At 58.4% G+C, this 16,217-nt stretch overlaps 5 protein-coding genes across 5 annotated transcripts; 2 read left to right on the top strand and 3 right to left on the bottom strand.

Annotated features, from left to right (window-relative positions):
* Positions 1-25: 25 nt before the first annotated feature.
* Positions 26-1,425, top strand: SPSK_09224 (2-oxoisovalerate dehydrogenase E1 component, beta subunit; the record flags this gene model as incomplete). The annotated part of the gene is made up of 2 exons (XM_016735800.1): positions 26-1,313; positions 1,388-1,425. 2 exons carry the CDS (start codon positions 26-28, stop codon positions 1,423-1,425), a joined length of 1,326 nt encoding a protein of 441 aa, XP_016588396.1.
* Positions 1,426-2,028: 603 nt separating this feature from the next.
* On the top strand, positions 2,029-3,038 carry SPSK_09549 (capping protein (actin filament) muscle Z-line, alpha; the record flags this gene model as incomplete). Its single annotated transcript, XM_016736121.1, has 3 exons — positions 2,029-2,082; positions 2,143-2,507; positions 2,534-3,038. The coding sequence occupies 3 exons, from the start codon at positions 2,029-2,031 to the stop codon at positions 3,036-3,038; spliced, it is 924 nt and encodes a 307-aa protein (XP_016588395.1).
* A 1,457-nt stretch (positions 3,039-4,495) lies between these two features.
* On the bottom strand, positions 4,496-6,688 carry SPSK_08713 (poly(A) polymerase; the record flags this gene model as incomplete). Its single annotated transcript, XM_016735301.1, has 4 exons — positions 4,496-4,730; positions 4,835-4,955; positions 5,037-6,388; positions 6,546-6,688. The coding sequence occupies 4 exons, from the start codon at positions 6,686-6,688 to the stop codon at positions 4,496-4,498; spliced, it is 1,851 nt and encodes a 616-aa protein (XP_016588394.1).
* Positions 6,689-7,477: 789 nt separating this feature from the next.
* On the bottom strand, positions 7,478-10,374 carry SPSK_08470 (heat shock protein; the record flags this gene model as incomplete). Its single annotated transcript, XM_016735066.1, has 3 exons — positions 7,478-8,728; positions 8,803-9,206; positions 9,273-10,374. 3 exons carry the CDS (start codon positions 10,372-10,374, stop codon positions 7,478-7,480), a joined length of 2,757 nt encoding a protein of 918 aa, XP_016588393.1.
* A 1,077-nt stretch (positions 10,375-11,451) lies between these two features.
* SPSK_08365 (uncharacterized protein) lies at positions 11,452-15,129 on the bottom strand (the record flags this gene model as incomplete). Its single annotated transcript, XM_016734965.1, has 5 exons — positions 11,452-13,742; positions 13,807-14,143; positions 14,305-14,825; positions 14,887-14,996; positions 15,086-15,129. 5 exons carry the CDS (start codon positions 15,127-15,129, stop codon positions 11,452-11,454), a joined length of 3,303 nt encoding a protein of 1,100 aa, XP_016588392.1.
* Positions 15,130-16,217: the final 1,088 nt, after the last annotated feature.

Raw genomic sequence — 16,217 nt, 5'->3', positions numbered from 1 at the left:
GTGTTCATTGCCAGCGATTACCAGAATGAAGGCCACGTCCGTTTCGCGCGTGCCGCGAGTGCTCCGTGCCGCAGCGTCCAGCCAGCCCTGTCCGCCTCTTTTTGCAGCCGCGTCGCCGACAGCAGCATCACAATTCTTCGTGGCGCCAAGACGGCGACAACAGTCGCCGAGCCTCTTCTCCGCGCCGCCGTCCTCCGTCTCCCGCCGTGCATACTCGTCCGGCGCACCCCCGAATGCCCGCCTCAATCTGCCCATCGACTATGGCACCACGCCGCTGCTGGCACACACATCGCAGGCCGCCCTGAGCAACCCGGAGCTGCCGGCCGAGATCCGCGGCGGCGCCACCAAGCGCATGAACCTGTACCAGGCGGTCAACGACGCCATGTCGATTGCGCTCGCCGAGGACGAGAGCGTGCTGCTGTTTGGCGAGGACGTGGCGTTTGGCGGCGTGTTCCGCTGCTCCATGAACCTCAAGGACACGTACGGCGACGAGCGCGTGTTCAACACGCCGCTGAGCGAGCAGGGCATCATGGGCTTCGGGATTGGCCTCGCCGCCGAGGGCATGCGGCCCATTGCCGAGATCCAGTTTGCCGACTATGTCTACCCGGCCTTTGACCAGCTGGTCAACGAGGCCGCCAAGTTCCGGTACCGCGACGGCGGCAACGGCCGCCACGTCGGCGGGCTGACGGTGCGCATGCCGTGCGGTGTCGTCGGCCACGGCGCGCTGTACCACTCGCAGTCGCCCGAGAGCCTCTTCACCCACATCCCGGGCCTGCGTGTTGTGCTGCCGCGGTCGCCCATGCAGGCCAAGGGCCTGCTGCTGGCGGCCATCCGCAGCAATGATCCCGTCGTGTTCCTCGAGCCTAAGATCCTGTACCGTGCGGCCGTCGAGCAGGTGCCCGTGGACGCGTACGAGCTGCCGCTGTCCAAGGCCGAGGTGCTCAAGGAGGGCGCCGACGTGACGGTTGTGTCGTACGGCCAGCCGCTGTACAACTGCATGAGTGCCATCAAGCAGGCCGAGGCGGACTTTACGGACAAGGGCAAGGACGGCCCCTTCTCGGTCGAGCTGATTGACCTGCGGACCATCTACCCCTGGGACAAGGAGACCGTGCTGCGCAGCGTGCGCAAGACGGGGCGGTGCATTGTGGTGCACGAGTCCATGGTGAACCAGGGCGTGGGTGCCGAGGTGGCCGCCACAATCCAGGAGGATTCGGATACGTTTGTGCGCCTGGAGGCGCCGGTGATGCGCGTGGCCGGCTGGAGCACACATATGCCGCTGGCGTTTGAGAAGTTTACCGTGCCAGATGTTGCAAGTAAGTCGACGCCGTCCTGTTGGGGTGCCATTGCAGAGAAACGCTCCGCCAGAATGCTGACAATGACTTCACAGGAATATACGATGCGATCAAGACATCGATGCAGTATTAGAGGGCAGATGGAAGCGTGCATTTGCATTACACGTCGCCAGCGACAAAAGACACCGGGGAGCGCACTGTATCTCCCTATGGATACGAATGGATTGCCAAAGCGAGACGCATGTAGACCTGTGTTTGAATGTATATACTTTAACCGGAGTACGCGTGCTTATGAACAACGTGAATACTGCAGAGGAAAGGACTGCTGTAGATTGCAGCGTGTTTCAGCACGATTATGCGGCCAGAAGCGGCGCTGCAGCGATTCCACAGCGCTATTGGCCTATATGGGCGCCTTCTTAGCGTAGTGCATGGCCCAGGATTGGCGGCAGCCTTCCGCCCCTCGCCTAGTCTGCCCCGCATCGGACCTTCGCGGCCACCCAAGCATCGACCTCAAAGCCCCTTTACGGTGTAGCTCGCGATCACGACCCTGCGCCCTGCCCAACGCCATCGACGCATCGGACGAAGCGCGGTTGCCAGTGACTTTTTTTCGTTTGCGTTCTTTCGTGTCTAGCACTTGCTTTCTTTTTCAATCGACGTCGACGACGGCAACGACGACGACCCCGAACCCTCTCCATCTCGTTCTCACCTTTGTCCGTCAAGCAAACTGCCGCAAGCAATGTCCGACGCCGACATTGTGTCTTCCTTTGTGGAGGGCGCACCCCCCGGCGAGGTAGGTCGCCGTGCCGTATGCGCCGCCATGACGTGCGGCACCGCAGGCTAACAAGCACAGCTCGCCAGCGTCATTGCCGACATCGAGTCCCTCACAATCTCCAAGCCCAGGCTCACCGACGACCTCGCGCCCGCGTTCGCCAAGTACAACGAGGACCAGTTTACGACGGTGCAGCTGCCCGGCAGCGCGGCGGGCAGCCAACCGGCGATTGTCAGCGTCGACAGCCGCGTCGATCCGGACGACGACAGCCGCTACTACGACCCGTCGAGCGCCACCAGCTTCGCCTTTGACCACCGCACGCAAAAGGCCAGCGCCGCCCAGAGCCACGCCGTCGACAGTGACCTTGCGTATGTTCTTACCGTCCTCGCGCCTCGCGCCTCACATCTCTCGCTTGTTGTCGTTTTGTCTTGCCACGTCGTCCCGTCGTACTTTGCTAACATGACAACGGCAGGGCCTCCACCCTCAAATCGCTGGCCACCTACGTCAAGGACCACTTTGAACGCCCCGCCTTTGGCGTCTACCCCATCGACAACGGCGCCCGCATCGCCATCCTCATTGTCAGCAACAAGTACAGCCCGCAGAACTTTTGGAACGGCCGCTGGCGGTCGCGCTACGTGTTTGACCCGTCCACCGGCAGCCTCGAGGGCACCATCCGCATCGACGTGCACTACTACGAGGACGGCAACGTGCGCCTCCTGACGGACAAGCCGCAGTCGGCCACCGTCGCGGGCGGCGGCAGCGGCAGCGGCAGCGGCGCGGCGCTGGCCCGCGAGATCGCGTCGCTCGAAAAGGCCTACCAAGAAGAGCTCAACAAGAAGTTTTTGTCCCTCAGCGAGGGCGCGTTCAAGGGTCTGCGGCGGCAGCTGCCGGTCACGCGGCAAAAGATTGAGTGGGACAAGGTCGCGAGCTACCGGCTGGGACAGGACATTGGCGGCGGTGCAAGCGGGCGGAGGTAGATGGTTGCGGCCAGCACCGGAGGGAGAAACGCTGTACGAGGGCCAGGTCGTATAACTACAGCGAACCGAGAAGCATCCTCGCCTTTGGGATAGTTTCACGAAAATAGGACATCAATGGATTTGCAAATGTAAAACATGCGAAGAATAGGCGAACCGTACGGAAGGCTACAAAGTATCTACACGGAAACGTGCTTGGGCGGAAGCCGGGGAACGGAAGAAGTAGTCAACCTCAACGCCAAGTGTAGAGTGTAATCTCAAGGTGGTACCCGACGGCACTTATGGCAATAATAGACCACTGGCATCCGAAGAACCGGGGGAGAAGCCACCGTAGTAAAAGACGGAGTATATGTGACACTGCCGGCGTTGAATCAGCTCCATATATATAGTTTTATCCGATGCAACTCATAAACGTAGGTCTCCAGCGGTTTCTGCTGATGCCAGTCACCACGCCCAAAGATCTCTGCGAAAAGAAAATCAGTCTAAAACGGTTGTAAATTGACGGTCTGTATGGCATCTAACTAGTAAAGGAGCGACCAGCCTGCACGTCATGCTCTGTTTTAAAGCAAACGCAGACTCGACTCTATCCCGGCTGTGTCTAGTCATTATGTACACAACTTGCCACGCACGCCCGGCAAAGGGCGTGCTATTCACGAGTTGGGGTTAAGAAGGAAGAAATTTCAATAAGAGCTTCAACAAGAAGTTCAACAAGAGGATGGTTGACGAGCACGAGTCAAGCGCAGCCTCTTCTCACCCCCCCGTGCTCATGCTCATTAACCAAAACGTGCCAGAACCGCTTCCTTGCCCTCTTCACCATGCATAAGGAAACGCTTGGTTCGTCCGTCCTCGGTACTCGGGTTCGCTCTCTTTTGTTAGACGTGAATGCAGCGCGAGGACACGAGGCCCTTCTCCCTGTGTTTCAGTCAGCGCTGCACTGAGCTAGCCTCAACGCTCAGCATATAGCCGCTTCTGCTTATATCATCTCCCCTTCTTTATAAAATTTTGGCCGCTGAAAGCAGCTGCAGCGTGTGCTCCCGGTCTTATTTTCTGTTCTCATTTTAATTTTTTAGGGCAAGAATATGAGGTGCTTCCTTTTGGCACCGTAAGGCTTTCATTTCAAGACAATTCACCTTGATCGTAGTCATTCTCTATTAATTTTGTTCAACGGGGCAGGCCGGCGTGTAGGCAGAAGCGGGAAAGGGGGAAATTGGAGGTCCGGGAGGTCGCCGTATGAGACCTAGACGATATGGAAAATGTATACTGGCTTGATTCGTTTCGTTGTGAAAATGATATAGTCGTCGGGTCGCTCGTTGTCCATCAAAACAAGGCCGGCGATCATAAGAAAAAAGTGGATGGACGAGGGTCCCTTTGAAAAAGCCGTTCCGGCGGCGGTGGTAGGGACGAGGGGGGACACGAGCTATTATCAGATGCTGGGTGCCAGCATCGGTTGTTGGCTTGTTTCAACCCGCAGCTGTGGCTGTGGCGGCCGTCGAGCCGTTAGCTTGTGGCTGGGCCGGTGCTTGTGACTGCTGGCGCTTCGATGGCGGTGCGTTATTGTCCTCCTGGGCGTTCCGTTTCTTGGCACCGTTGGCCGAGGCTCCTGATGCATTGCGGCGGGCACCGAGACGAGGAGGGCGAACTGCCTTCACAGGCTTCACCTCGCCAGCCTCGAAGACGTCGTCGGGTAGGCCGAAGCTATATCTCGTTAGAAGGAGTGTTTTAGGTGTTTTGGGTGTTTTGGGTGCTATGGGTGCAAGGGGTATCGTGTATCGTCGTTGTTGCCAACAAAAAGTACTTACTTGCGCACATGCTGGATGCTCAATGTGCAGGTCTTGTTCAGCTTCTCCTTATACTTGTCCCAAGCAAAGCAGAGCTCCTTAAATTCTTCCACCTGGAAGGACAGATCGAGAGCTTTGGCTCCTGGATTAGTTAGCATGGAGCGATAGGGACAAAGAGAGGAAGACAAAGAATCCAAAATATGGGGATCAGAAGAGACCATACCCTCGACAAGTTCGATACCAATGTAGTGTGTCAATGTGAAGACCTCGGTCGGTTTAAACGACTCCGCATCAGCATCAGCGTCACCATGGGCCTCCGCGTCGGCACCGTCCTTTGCTTCGCCATTCGTCTCGGCACTGGCAGCAGCGCCAGCAGCCTCGCGTCCGTCTTCGTCCGGTTTCTTGAGGTATTCCAGGCTGCCGTTTTGAACCGCCTCCGACTCCGCTGCGGTCTTGCAGAAATGTGTCCGCTCATAGCCCTTGTTGAAGGCGCGGGCCAGCGAGATAGACGGGTGCCGCTCCAGACCCTGCACAAGCACGCGCACCTTGGACTCGACGAAACCCGACCACACGTTCTGCGACTCCTTGTCTGTACTGGACGATATGACAGAGATGTAGTACTTGAAGTCGGTCGTGAAGAAGCTGTGCTTGACAAACAGGTCCTTCCAGGGCTGCCGGCCAGAGATGATCATCTGGGCCGTCTCCGAGGCCCGCTCGAGCTCCCGCTTGATGATGGACAGGGAGGATTGCGAGATGTTGTAGGTGGCGCACATGGACGGGTATGCCGGCGTGATGATGGGCATAATGTGGTATTGGTCACCACGGTACACCTTGGGGTTCCAGACGCGAACGGGGAGCGGCCCGTCCTCGATCGGCTTGAGGAGCACCGGATTGGGCCACGGCCACCGCAGGATGATGCCAAAGAACTTGGACACAATGACGGCGCCGGTCGCCTTGGGGTACAGCTGGCACACGCGGGCCACCATCATGGCCCACGCCACGCCACCGGGGAAGCCCATGATGTTGGCGTAGATGGCGCGCCGTTGGGCCCAGAGCTTGATCGCGCGCAGGGCATCACGAAAGGTGCGCTGCTCGGGCACGAGGCTCAGGATCTCGTCCGTGACACGGGTGCCATTGACAGACCGCAGCTCGGGCTCGTCGAGGCCGCGCAGCAGGTTCGAGTCCTTGAGGCCCCAGCGCTCGTCGGCCGGCAGCTGTGTCAGAAGAACGCGCGAGAAGATCAGATCGATGCTGATGCCCGAGTACTCGAACTTGATGATGGGCACAAAGGCGTCCTCGACGGCCGTCAGGTCGGTGATGGCGCCCGGTGGCGACATGGACTGCAGCATCTCGGGGAAATAGAGGAAGTAGTCCTCGCGGGTGACATACTTGGGCGCCACGACGAGGGTGTCGATGTCGGAGCCAGGCATGTACACGCCGAGACGGAAGCTGCCGTACGTGAAGATCTTGGCGACCGCGTCCTTGGAGAGTGTCGGGTTGTCGGGGGCGCGTTCCTTGGCAACACGCTTGACGAAGGCATCGGCGACAAGTCGGAGCGAATCGAGGACTTTGAATCTGGAGGGAAGAAGAAAACGACATTGTTAGCATCGACAACTAAGGTCTGCCACTAGAACCGCTCTAGAAAGCCGCCTGCATTCCATCGAGAGCGCATCATCCACGACGGCGATCGCCCTCCCATCCATCGACCACCCATCGACCACCCATCCCTTACCGTTTCTGTGTCTCCGCCGTGCTCTCAAACGTCCCCTGATCTCGCAGCTCTTCGAGCAGCGCGTCGGTCGCGCGGCGTTGCTCCTCCGTCGGCATCTCCGTCGACAACGGGGGCGTCACGCCGTACTGCTTTTCGGAATTCATGGCGGCCGGTGACGATGTCGATGTGTCGAGGGAGGGGGGAGAGATGGGAGGGAGAAAGAGGGGAGCAAAGCGAGAGAGAGGAGGAAAAAAAAAAGAATTGCAGAAGAGGCAGATCAGGAAGGATGGAGAAAGAACGGCGTTCCCTAGTTTGCCGGGTTCGAGTAGCTCCTTCCCTTTTTTGTCAGAGAGAGAGAGCGCGTTTTGATTGAATTAAAGTGGAGCCACTGTTGCGTGTATGTCTACGGCGTAGTGTCAAGGGTGCAGCGGAATTAGCGCTGCACGGGGCGCCTGAAAGGGACATTTGTAGAGGCTATCACGTGCAACAAGGTTCGACAGCTGTCCCTGTAAGCTTCAGAGTCGAACGCTAAAGCGACTGTGCGAATAGCGACAGCCGACGAAATCACCAAGAGATCAAAACAGACGTCTCCGTTTGCTTCAATTTCAATAATTGCATTTCATTTCGTTGGTATTGCAACGGTATGTGTAGAATAGAGCGTTTCTTGCCGAGAAATACAAGTAGTAAGAGAAGTAGCATCCAGTTCCCATGAAAAATGCCAAACGCCCTTAGATATGCCCTTCTGTGTCCCATGGTATTGGTGAATGGCAATGCAAGAAAGACAAAGAAAAGTAACGGAAAGAGTCAGTACAAAGATATGAGAAACAACAAAACGACAACCAAAATCAAAATCAAACAAATATGTGGCATCTGACAAGTGCGCAGACACGCCACAAAGCACACGTCCGAGTGCCACCACCACGAGGGCCGACAAACGGACCGGACGACGCGGCCTAGCGCTCGCCGTTCCACAACCGTGACCACTCGCCCATGACCCAGTCGTACACCTGCAGGTGGTAGTTGTGCCTGGCCATCCACAGGGCCATGCCACCCAGGACGCTCAGGCCGCCCAGGACTTCGAGCACGAGCATGCCGCGCGCGCGCAGGCCGGCCGTGACCTGGAGCAGGCCAAGAGGATCCTCGTGCGAAAAGGTAGACGACGACGACGACGACGACGACAAGGACCACCCGGCGCTCTTCGTCGCCGTCTTCTTTTTCTTCTTGGCGAGTTTGGCCTGCTCCTGTTTCGTTTGGCGGACAATGTCGCGCGCAGCGGGCGGCACGGCGACCAGCGTACCGTCCTGGACACACTCGCTCAGCCGCTCGGTGAGCCAGACGGCGCGCTCGTTGCGGGCCAGGTTCTCGTAGTGGGCGCGCTCGCTGTCGAGGCTGCGCTGCAGCTCGGCCGCCCAGTTCGCCAGGCGGATCCGCGCGAGGTGCTCTTCGCGCTGCGTGTGGTCGGTGATGCGGGCCAGCGCAAACGACGACGGCGCCCCGAGCGGCGTGGTCAGCACACCGGGACGGGCGCCCGCGCTGCCCGGGCTGCCGGGAAGAATGCCGAGCTCGTTTCCGCCGCCCAGGCCGAGCGGCCGGTAGAGCGACTGTGGACGCAAAGGACTGTCGGCTGCGTCAGACCGCCGCCACTTGGCAAACTTTTGGGCCGCAGCATGCCGCAGCCGCGAGATGCCGTCGCGACAAAAAACCTGCTCAACGAGAGCGGCGAGATCGGTCGGGACCAGCGGTTGGACGTAGTCGGGGCTCATGAGCAGGCTGGCATCCATCACGTCGTGGTCGGACCCGTTGGCGCTTGATACGGCGTACGGCTGGGGGAGGCCCGAAGACGACGCCAAGGTGAGGGCCAGGTCTTGCGTTGCTGTCGGGACCGTAAAGACAAACGGTTTGATGTTCGCCTCGTGAAGCTGCCGGGCAATTGTCTCCTTTGCCTCGGCAATGTCCTTGTCCGCATGCAATGTGTCGGCCCGCGCCAGGACTGGAATGACATTCGTCAGTGGCGTCAAAAGCCGCAGATATTCGATATCAGCCGGCGTAAGGTGGCCTGAGATCATGTAGAACACGGCATCGACGGAAGTGCCACCGTCGCCACTGACAAGGCCGACAAAGTCTGCGTCACTCAGCGAGTTTGTGCAGAGCTTCTTGAGATACCCTTCGACATATTCGACAACAGGCATGATGGTGTCCATGGTCTTGTGGGAAACGTTAGCATGGACGCCATAAACAGTTTTAAACAGTTTTTGTTGCAAGCTGGGGTGAAACTGACCGATGTATTCCTTGTGAAGCCTGGTGTGTCCACAAAACAAATGTTTCGGTCGAGCACGTTGTCACCGAGACTCTTTCTCCGCCGCACGCCACCCGCATCGCTGACCTCGTTCCACCACGTCGGGTACGGCTTTGTGCTGGCATAGATCTCGGTGATGTCGTTGGTGGAGAGGTCTGGGCGAGTCGACCGAGACGACTTGCGACGAGCGCGAACTGTGCTCTGGCCTCCTCCGTCGGGCATGTTCGTGGTGGACGTTCCGGATACGGCCGCTGTCGTTGTCGCTGTCGCTGCCGATGACCGCCGTGTCCCGCTCAGTGAGAAAGACGTCGGCGTGACGTGGTCGACGTGGACAATGTGCGGGCAGGACTGCACGATGGCTTTGATGAGAGACGTTTTGCCGAGGCCTGGCGTGGGTTAGGAACACCTGCAATGAGCCATGTGAATTGAACGGAGGGAAAAGGAATACACACCTGAGTCACCGGCAATCAGCACCTTGAGACGCCCCATGTTCTTGCCCTCCTCGGTAAACGGCCGCCGACTCGGCATCTTGATGCTGGGCATGATCAGCTGCGGGGCACTGCCGCTGTCCATCATCATGCTGTCCGTATCGGTTGTCGAAAAACCCGCGGACGAAGCGCCGAGGAGAAACGAGGCAGTCGTGGCGGCCGCAGCAGCTCCTGCCGCGTCGGACGAAGAGTGGTCTGCCTCGCGGCGGCTGGCTGCTATGCGGTCCGTCGTGGGCGTCTCGCGGGTCGTTTCATTCGCGCTGGCAATTCCTGCACCGCTGATGCTCGGCCCAAAGCTGATACTGCCCGGGCCCCTGTCCAGATCGAAACTCATGTCACGACTGATCGGTCCGTCGCCTCCGGCACTGCCGCCGACGGAGGGATCGTCCATCAGCAGCGAGCCACTTAGCGAGTCCTGCCGGGATGACGGGCTGCTCGTGGCAGACAGCGAGGCAGGGCCCGGCGTGCCGAACAAGCTCGTCGAAGTCGACTGGGAGAAAAGCGGAGAGAAATTGGGCGGCAAGGACGGCGGGTGCGAGGTCGTGATCGAGTGGGCATGCCCGTGGCGGGCCTGGTGCTGTCGAGAGAGATCGGGTGTACTTGGCCGAGGTTCCTGGCTTTTGTCGTCGTCGCCGGCAGCACCACTCACGCGGTCACGAGCTGGCTGTGCCGTGGGAGCTGTGGGAAATGTGAGACTGGGGGCCGCTGCGTGTGATGCTTTCCCAGTATTGCCCTGGGTCGAGCTGCCTGCCGCCATCTTGTTGTGTGGAAAATGCCGTGCGTTCTGAAGAAGCGCTGCCTTGAAGCTCTCCGGGTCGCGGCCGGCCGCCTCGATGGCAGCAGCTTCGATAGCGGCGTCCACATCGTCTTCGTCGGCCACAAAGTACGTCACCATAGGGCTGGCACCGACCCCGCTGCCACTACTGCTGGGTCCGACATTGCCGGCTGTGCTGCTGCTGTTGCCACCAGCGAGAACATGGCCCCCGCTGGCCAAGGGTGTCGCCACAGCGTCAGAGTCCGCGGCGGCGACATGCCGCGGGCGCCCAAAGGCCTCGGATGGGCGCATGATAAGAGGATAGACTGACAAAATGGAGACACAAGGGGCGCTGACGTGGTACGGCGACGGCAAAAAAAAAAAAAGCTACATGTGTTGTGGACAGAAAAAGGGAGGATCTCTGGAGTGCAAAGCGACACGGATCAGAAAGACAGGAGAGGTGTCACAAGAGTACTCGGTAAGAATGGGGGCGGGGGGTCCGTACGGTCCGCCGTTCAGGAGGACGTGGTTTCTGACGAAAGGAGACACACGGAGACAGGAAAGGAGTGATGTTGAGGTTTACAAAGTGACAAGGTGACCGTCGAGAAAAGAGACGAAGAGTGTGGTTGTGTGATGTCCAGGAAAGGAAACTGTCACTGCGAGCCTGAGAGCAGGTTTGGGCCTTCCTTCCCCCTCACGGCCGTCCAAGATAAGCAGGCACGCGGTACAGCACGGGGCGATCTTGCTCTCTCAACTGCCAAATGGCGTAACCGTTGGGCCAAGAGGAAGGCACGGTCCAACGAGCAAAGCGTCCCTGCCGCCCTATGAGTGCGTGCGAATGGGTCGAACCCCGCCTTTCCCGCTGCTGGCGTGTCGAGGAAGGGGCGAACAGCGTAGGCGCGTGAGCGTGCAGTGCACGGAGTATTAGCGAGACAGTGAGGCAGGAGTGAGGGTCGTCGACTGCCCCGCTTTCGTGCGGCGGGCCGGACACTTGTTAGTGACTTCTGTGGGGGCTACGTTATAGCGCGTTAGTAGGCTGGTTCGCGGTTGCAGTGGCGGAATAGGTGCAGCGCGTGACTGCTATGAACATTGCTCAGTATAAGAGGCACATCATCACGGCATGTTGTCATTTTCTGGCCAGGTTTAGCTCATATTCATGTTGCTAATGATCTATGTAATTCTCCGTTTGTGTTTGGATCGGTGTCCGAGTCCCCGACGATGCTTATTTTGCCGTCTTTTTTCAGGCCGATACCTCCAATGCCAAATAAAACGAACAAAACGAAATAAACAGCATCCCATGAAAAGCAGCCGGTGTGACGACGGCCTATAGTTTCATATTGTGAAACGGTGCAGCACGGGCAACAGTCCGCGCTTCCAGCCATACACTTCCTAGCGCTGGCTCTCGCGCTCGGTCTCGCCTCGCCGTGACCGATCGCCGGCATCGTCTGCGACGATAGCTTCACCACGGCGACCCTTTCGTCGGCTGCGCCGTCCACCGCCTCCACCATTGCCTCCACCTCCTCCACCTCCTCCACCAGCGTTTCCGTCGTCAGCGTCGTCACGGCCGCGCTTCGACCCGGCGACCAAGCTTGATATGCCGGCCCGCTTCTGTGCCTCGGCGGCCACACGTTCTCGCGTCCGTCTCTCGCGCTCGGCAGCATACGGATCGCTGCTGCCACCAGTCGCGGCCGCGCCCTTTGTTCTTTCGGTGCTGTTGCTGCCGCCGCCCTTGTCGCGGCCGCTGTCCCGATCGCGATCCCTCTCGCGGTCTCGGTCTCGGTCTTGATTTCGGTCTCGGTCTCGGTCTCGGCCACTGCGGTCGCGACGGTCGCTGCGGTCCTTGTCGCGCCGGTCCTTGTCTTTTCCGCGGTCACGGCTGCGGTCTCGATCGCGGTCACTGTCTCTGTGAGACCGACGGCGGTAGTCGTCACGATCACGGTCACGGCCACGATCCCGTTCCCGTTCCCGTTCCCGTTCCCGTTCCCTCTCTCGATCACGGTCAAGAACCCGGTCACGGTCGCGGTGCTCGCGGTCACGTCTCTTATCTGTGTCGCGGTCGCGGTGGCTGCGATGGCCGCCAGACCGTCGCGACTCGTCGAGGGGCGACATGGACCGCGTGCGCACTGCTGCCGCTGCATCGGCAGAGGCCTTGGCGGCTGACCGCTCCTCCTCGGCAAGGCGGTTCTCACGTTTGCGCCGGTTCTTCCGTCCACCACGGTTCTTACGCCGCGGTCGAGCCCCAGTACCGTGCGGCTTGTCTGTGCCCCCTTCTTCTTCTTCGGGTTGGTCGGCGTCCTCCCGTGTCAGTGAATCGCGCGAGTGTTCGCGCCGGCGGCCGTGGCTGGACCGCGATTCAGACCGGCCGCGTTCGTCGTCGCCGTTGTCGTGGTGGTCGCGCGTGGGGCCATCGTCCCAGTCATCGTGCTGCTCATAGTCGAGGTCCGGATCGTTGCTCGTGCGCTTGTCGGCGGCCAGCACATCCACGCCCTGCGTGTCCTTTTGGTCGTGGTCGGGGTCGAGGTCACGGCCGGCGGACGGTTTGCGCTTGTAGCCGTCACTCTCATGCCGGTCGCTGTGCCGGTGCCCATTACGACGGTCGCGGTCACGACTACGGTCGCGGCTGCGCTCTCGATGGCGGTCACGATCATGATCACGGTCGCGGCGTTTGGTGCTGACCGAGTTGCTTCGCGACCGGCCGTGGCCACTGTGTTCCGTCACGGTTGGGCTGTTGTGGGCCGAGCCGTTCGTGGTTGCGACCGGGCGGTCGTCGGTGAGAAAGCCGCGCGCGCGGAGGTGCAGTGTGCTGGTGTTGGGCAGACCCTGGCGCATGGCCTTGGGACCGCTGGGGGCGTTGAGCGGTACATCTGGGGCAGGGCCGAGAACACGTGCAGCGCCGCCCATGCCAAACTGGCCGTGAGGAGCAAAGCCGCCTTGACCGCCGTTCGGGATGAACTGGCCGCCGTCGCGCGACTCAAAGGTAGGAATCGAAGATGTCGGCGTCTTATCAGTGGACTCGTTGGGTGCGCCGGAGTCATCCTCTACTGACTGCTTCATGCCTTCGGGTCCATTCTGGGTCTGGACAGCACCCTTGTCGGTCATTTCAGTGTCGTCGCCATTTGCGTTGCCCTCGGCGCTACCATTACCATTGTCCTCGCTTTCTTCACTATTGCCGTTACCATTGACATTGATATTGCCGAAGCCGTTTGGTCCCTGTCCCTGATGCTGGCCAAAGTTGCTCTGGCCTTGGAACTGGAAGTTGTTGCTGTTCATATCGTTCATACCGTTCATACCGTTCATGCCGTTAGGCCCATAGCCGTTGCCGCCATTATAATTGCCGTGGTTGTTGTAGATGTTGTTGAAGCCACCACGGCCGGCGTTGTAGTTGCTGTTGTAATACCCGCGCCCGCGGCCTCTTCCACGCCCAAAACCGCGATAGTTATTGAATTGGTTCTGGTTTTGGTAGCCAAAGTTACCCTGCTGATTGTAGCCCTGGTTGAAGGCACCGTTATACGACCCGAAATCCCCGTTACCCATGCCCGAAGCATTTGGATGATTGAAATTGTCTTGGCCGCCATTCCATGCTTGCTGCCCACCGCCAAACCCGCTACCCATCATGTTCGGAAACCCGCCATTCATAAACATACCCTGCATCGACGGATCCACGCTTATTCCAGGCATGCCTACAGATTGTGTTAGCCGTCGTCAACAACCAAGGGGAAAAGAGTACAGGTCGTCGTGACATACCCATCATAGGGAAACCAAAGTTGCCCGGCATCATGCCGTTCTGCACTGCCATCATCATCTGCATCTGGTTCATATCACCGCCCATGCTGTTGTTCATGCCCGAAAAGGCACCGTTCGCGCCCGGTATGTTGAATCCGCCCATGCCATTTGCATTGCCGCCGGCGACCTGGTTGCCGGCATCACCTGTCGCGGCATCTTGGCCCTCTTGGGCATCGACTGCTTGGCCATCACTGGCGGGTGCCGGTTCGCCATCGCCGTCTGCCATGGGCTCTGTGCCGTCTTGTTGCGTTGGCTCTGCTGTGGCATTGTTGAGTTGTGATGTTGCGATCGTAGTTGTCTTGTGCCGCGGTTAAAGGCATGTTAGCAAATTGTACGTTCCAAGAATGTGCCGAGTACAGTGCGTTCTCCTTTAGCTGTTTCGTCGTTACGAAACCGAGACTGCTGCGGGTACCATCAATGGGAACACGCAGAAACAACAAAAAAACGAAAATTACGAACAGTTTGGTTAGCTGTGTCAGCACTAAGGTTGTTGTCGCCGCTGGCTAGAGCAGCCCCGTCGGCGGGGACATCATCTTCTTGCTGCCTTGCGCCTGCTTGGCCATTGTCTTGCATTTGTGAATCTTCGGCTCCAGACTGAAACTGAGCATTATCCAAAGGGTTTGAAGAATACGATGAAGAAAGATTGGTGCCCTGGCCCTGCATCTGGCCCCGGCTCTGGCTTTGTTCCTGGCCTTGCTGTGCCTCTCCCACTGCACTTGTAGCCACAGCCACCCCGTCCATCGCAGTTGCCGCTGTCGCCGCTGCCGCCGCCGCCGGAGCCGCCGCCGACTCCACAGGCGTGGCCGGCGCGACCGGTGTCGCGTCTTTGGTCTGCTTTGCGCGGTTTGTTTCGCGCTTCTTGAGTTCCGTCTTGATGAAGACGCGGATCGTCGACCGCATCACCTTGTTCGGATTGCAGTCGGCCGCAGAGAGCGGCGTGTGTTCGCACACGGGACATGTCGAGGGAAGCGTCGCATGGCCTGTGTCCAGCGTCAGTTTTTGCTGTTGGGGTACAGTGACCATCATCGTCGGGAAACTCACAGTTCTCGTCAATGAGCTGCTCGCAGCACGGCAGCTTGAAAGCGTTGACTGCCAACTTGCTGCAGATGGCACAGCGCAGCTTGGTCGGAATATCGTCTTCCGTCAGGGAGCTGCACAACAGGGCATATTGTTAGTTACTGTAAAGAGGCAGACGATGTCGACAAAGAAGGATAATGCCGTGCATTGCCAGCAGACGTACTTCACCAGCTCCACCTCCGCAGGGGAGAGTGCCTTGGCCGCCATCGCGAGAGAAAACCACGCAGGTAACGAGAGCAAGCAATCGGCGAGTTGCTTATTCGACGTGGTAGTCCATCAGAGTCGGAGGACTGTGATCAAGTCGGCGGAGGACCCAAAGGGACGTCAAACAAGAGGCCGAAAGACGCCAAAGACGCAAAACGTAAGGATAATTGAAGAGTAGGAGTTGCTGTCGCGTCCGCCTTCAGCATCCGTCCACACTCTACGACTCCGATTGCGCGAGAAAAGATCTGGATGCGTTTCGTCGGTGTTGGTGACCGGAGGATTCGCGTTGTCGTGGCCAAGAAGAAAGTGAAGCGTGAAGATCTTTTTAGCGGAGAATTTGGAATTTGGGTTCGCTTAAGTCAACTTCGCCGCCCCTTCCAATTCGCGGTCGCGCTAAAACTCTGTCACGTGCGCACGTTGAAGGATTGGCCGCCTTGCATCTTAGATCACCCAAAGAGGCAAGAGCTAGAACGACATCGTCCCTCTCAAATGGAGAAGAAAGAATACGGAAATTGTGCAAATTTGTCAATTTGACGCCACGGACAGTTTCATTCTTTCTAGAGGGTATTTTTGTTCCAAAAGAAAAGAGTCAAAAAAGGAGAAAAGGGGCGGCGTGGCTGCAGGTGGCAACTCAACAGCTACAGCAGTGAACCGCCACATATGGCAGCCTTGTGATATTGCTGGACGGCAACTTATGGCAGCCACAACCGAAGTCAGAGGCTGTGGCGGGCCCGATGTAGAAAATTATTTAAAATATGTGATTACATTCTAATGCTGTTAATTGAGACATATGCTGGCCACACTGAGGCAGCAAATCTCGAACGCCACCTCTCGTTACTGCTTTATAAATCCTAATGCAGAGGTGGCAGGCTACGAAATAGGAAGACATGACCATAGACACGGGACGAGAACAAGTACTGGAAATGCGGGTTGGCATCCGCTTTTTGTCTTTTGTCTATCTGGTACCCAGTATCCCGCCGGTCTCTTGCAATCTTGACCATTCCAAAAAGGTAGACGCAATTCGTGAGACAAGATTTTTTTTTTGGAAAAAAGATGAAATTTTTTATTTTTTATTTTGGTGCCCTAGATAT

This window comes from Sporothrix schenckii (genome assembly GCF_000961545.1).
Source record: "Sporothrix schenckii 1099-18 chromosome Unknown Cont44, whole genome shotgun sequence".
Classification (NCBI taxonomy): domain Eukaryota; kingdom Fungi; phylum Ascomycota; class Sordariomycetes; order Ophiostomatales; family Ophiostomataceae; genus Sporothrix; species Sporothrix schenckii.
Note: the sequence above shows the minus strand (reverse complement) of the source record. Positions and strands in the feature narration are given on the sequence as shown.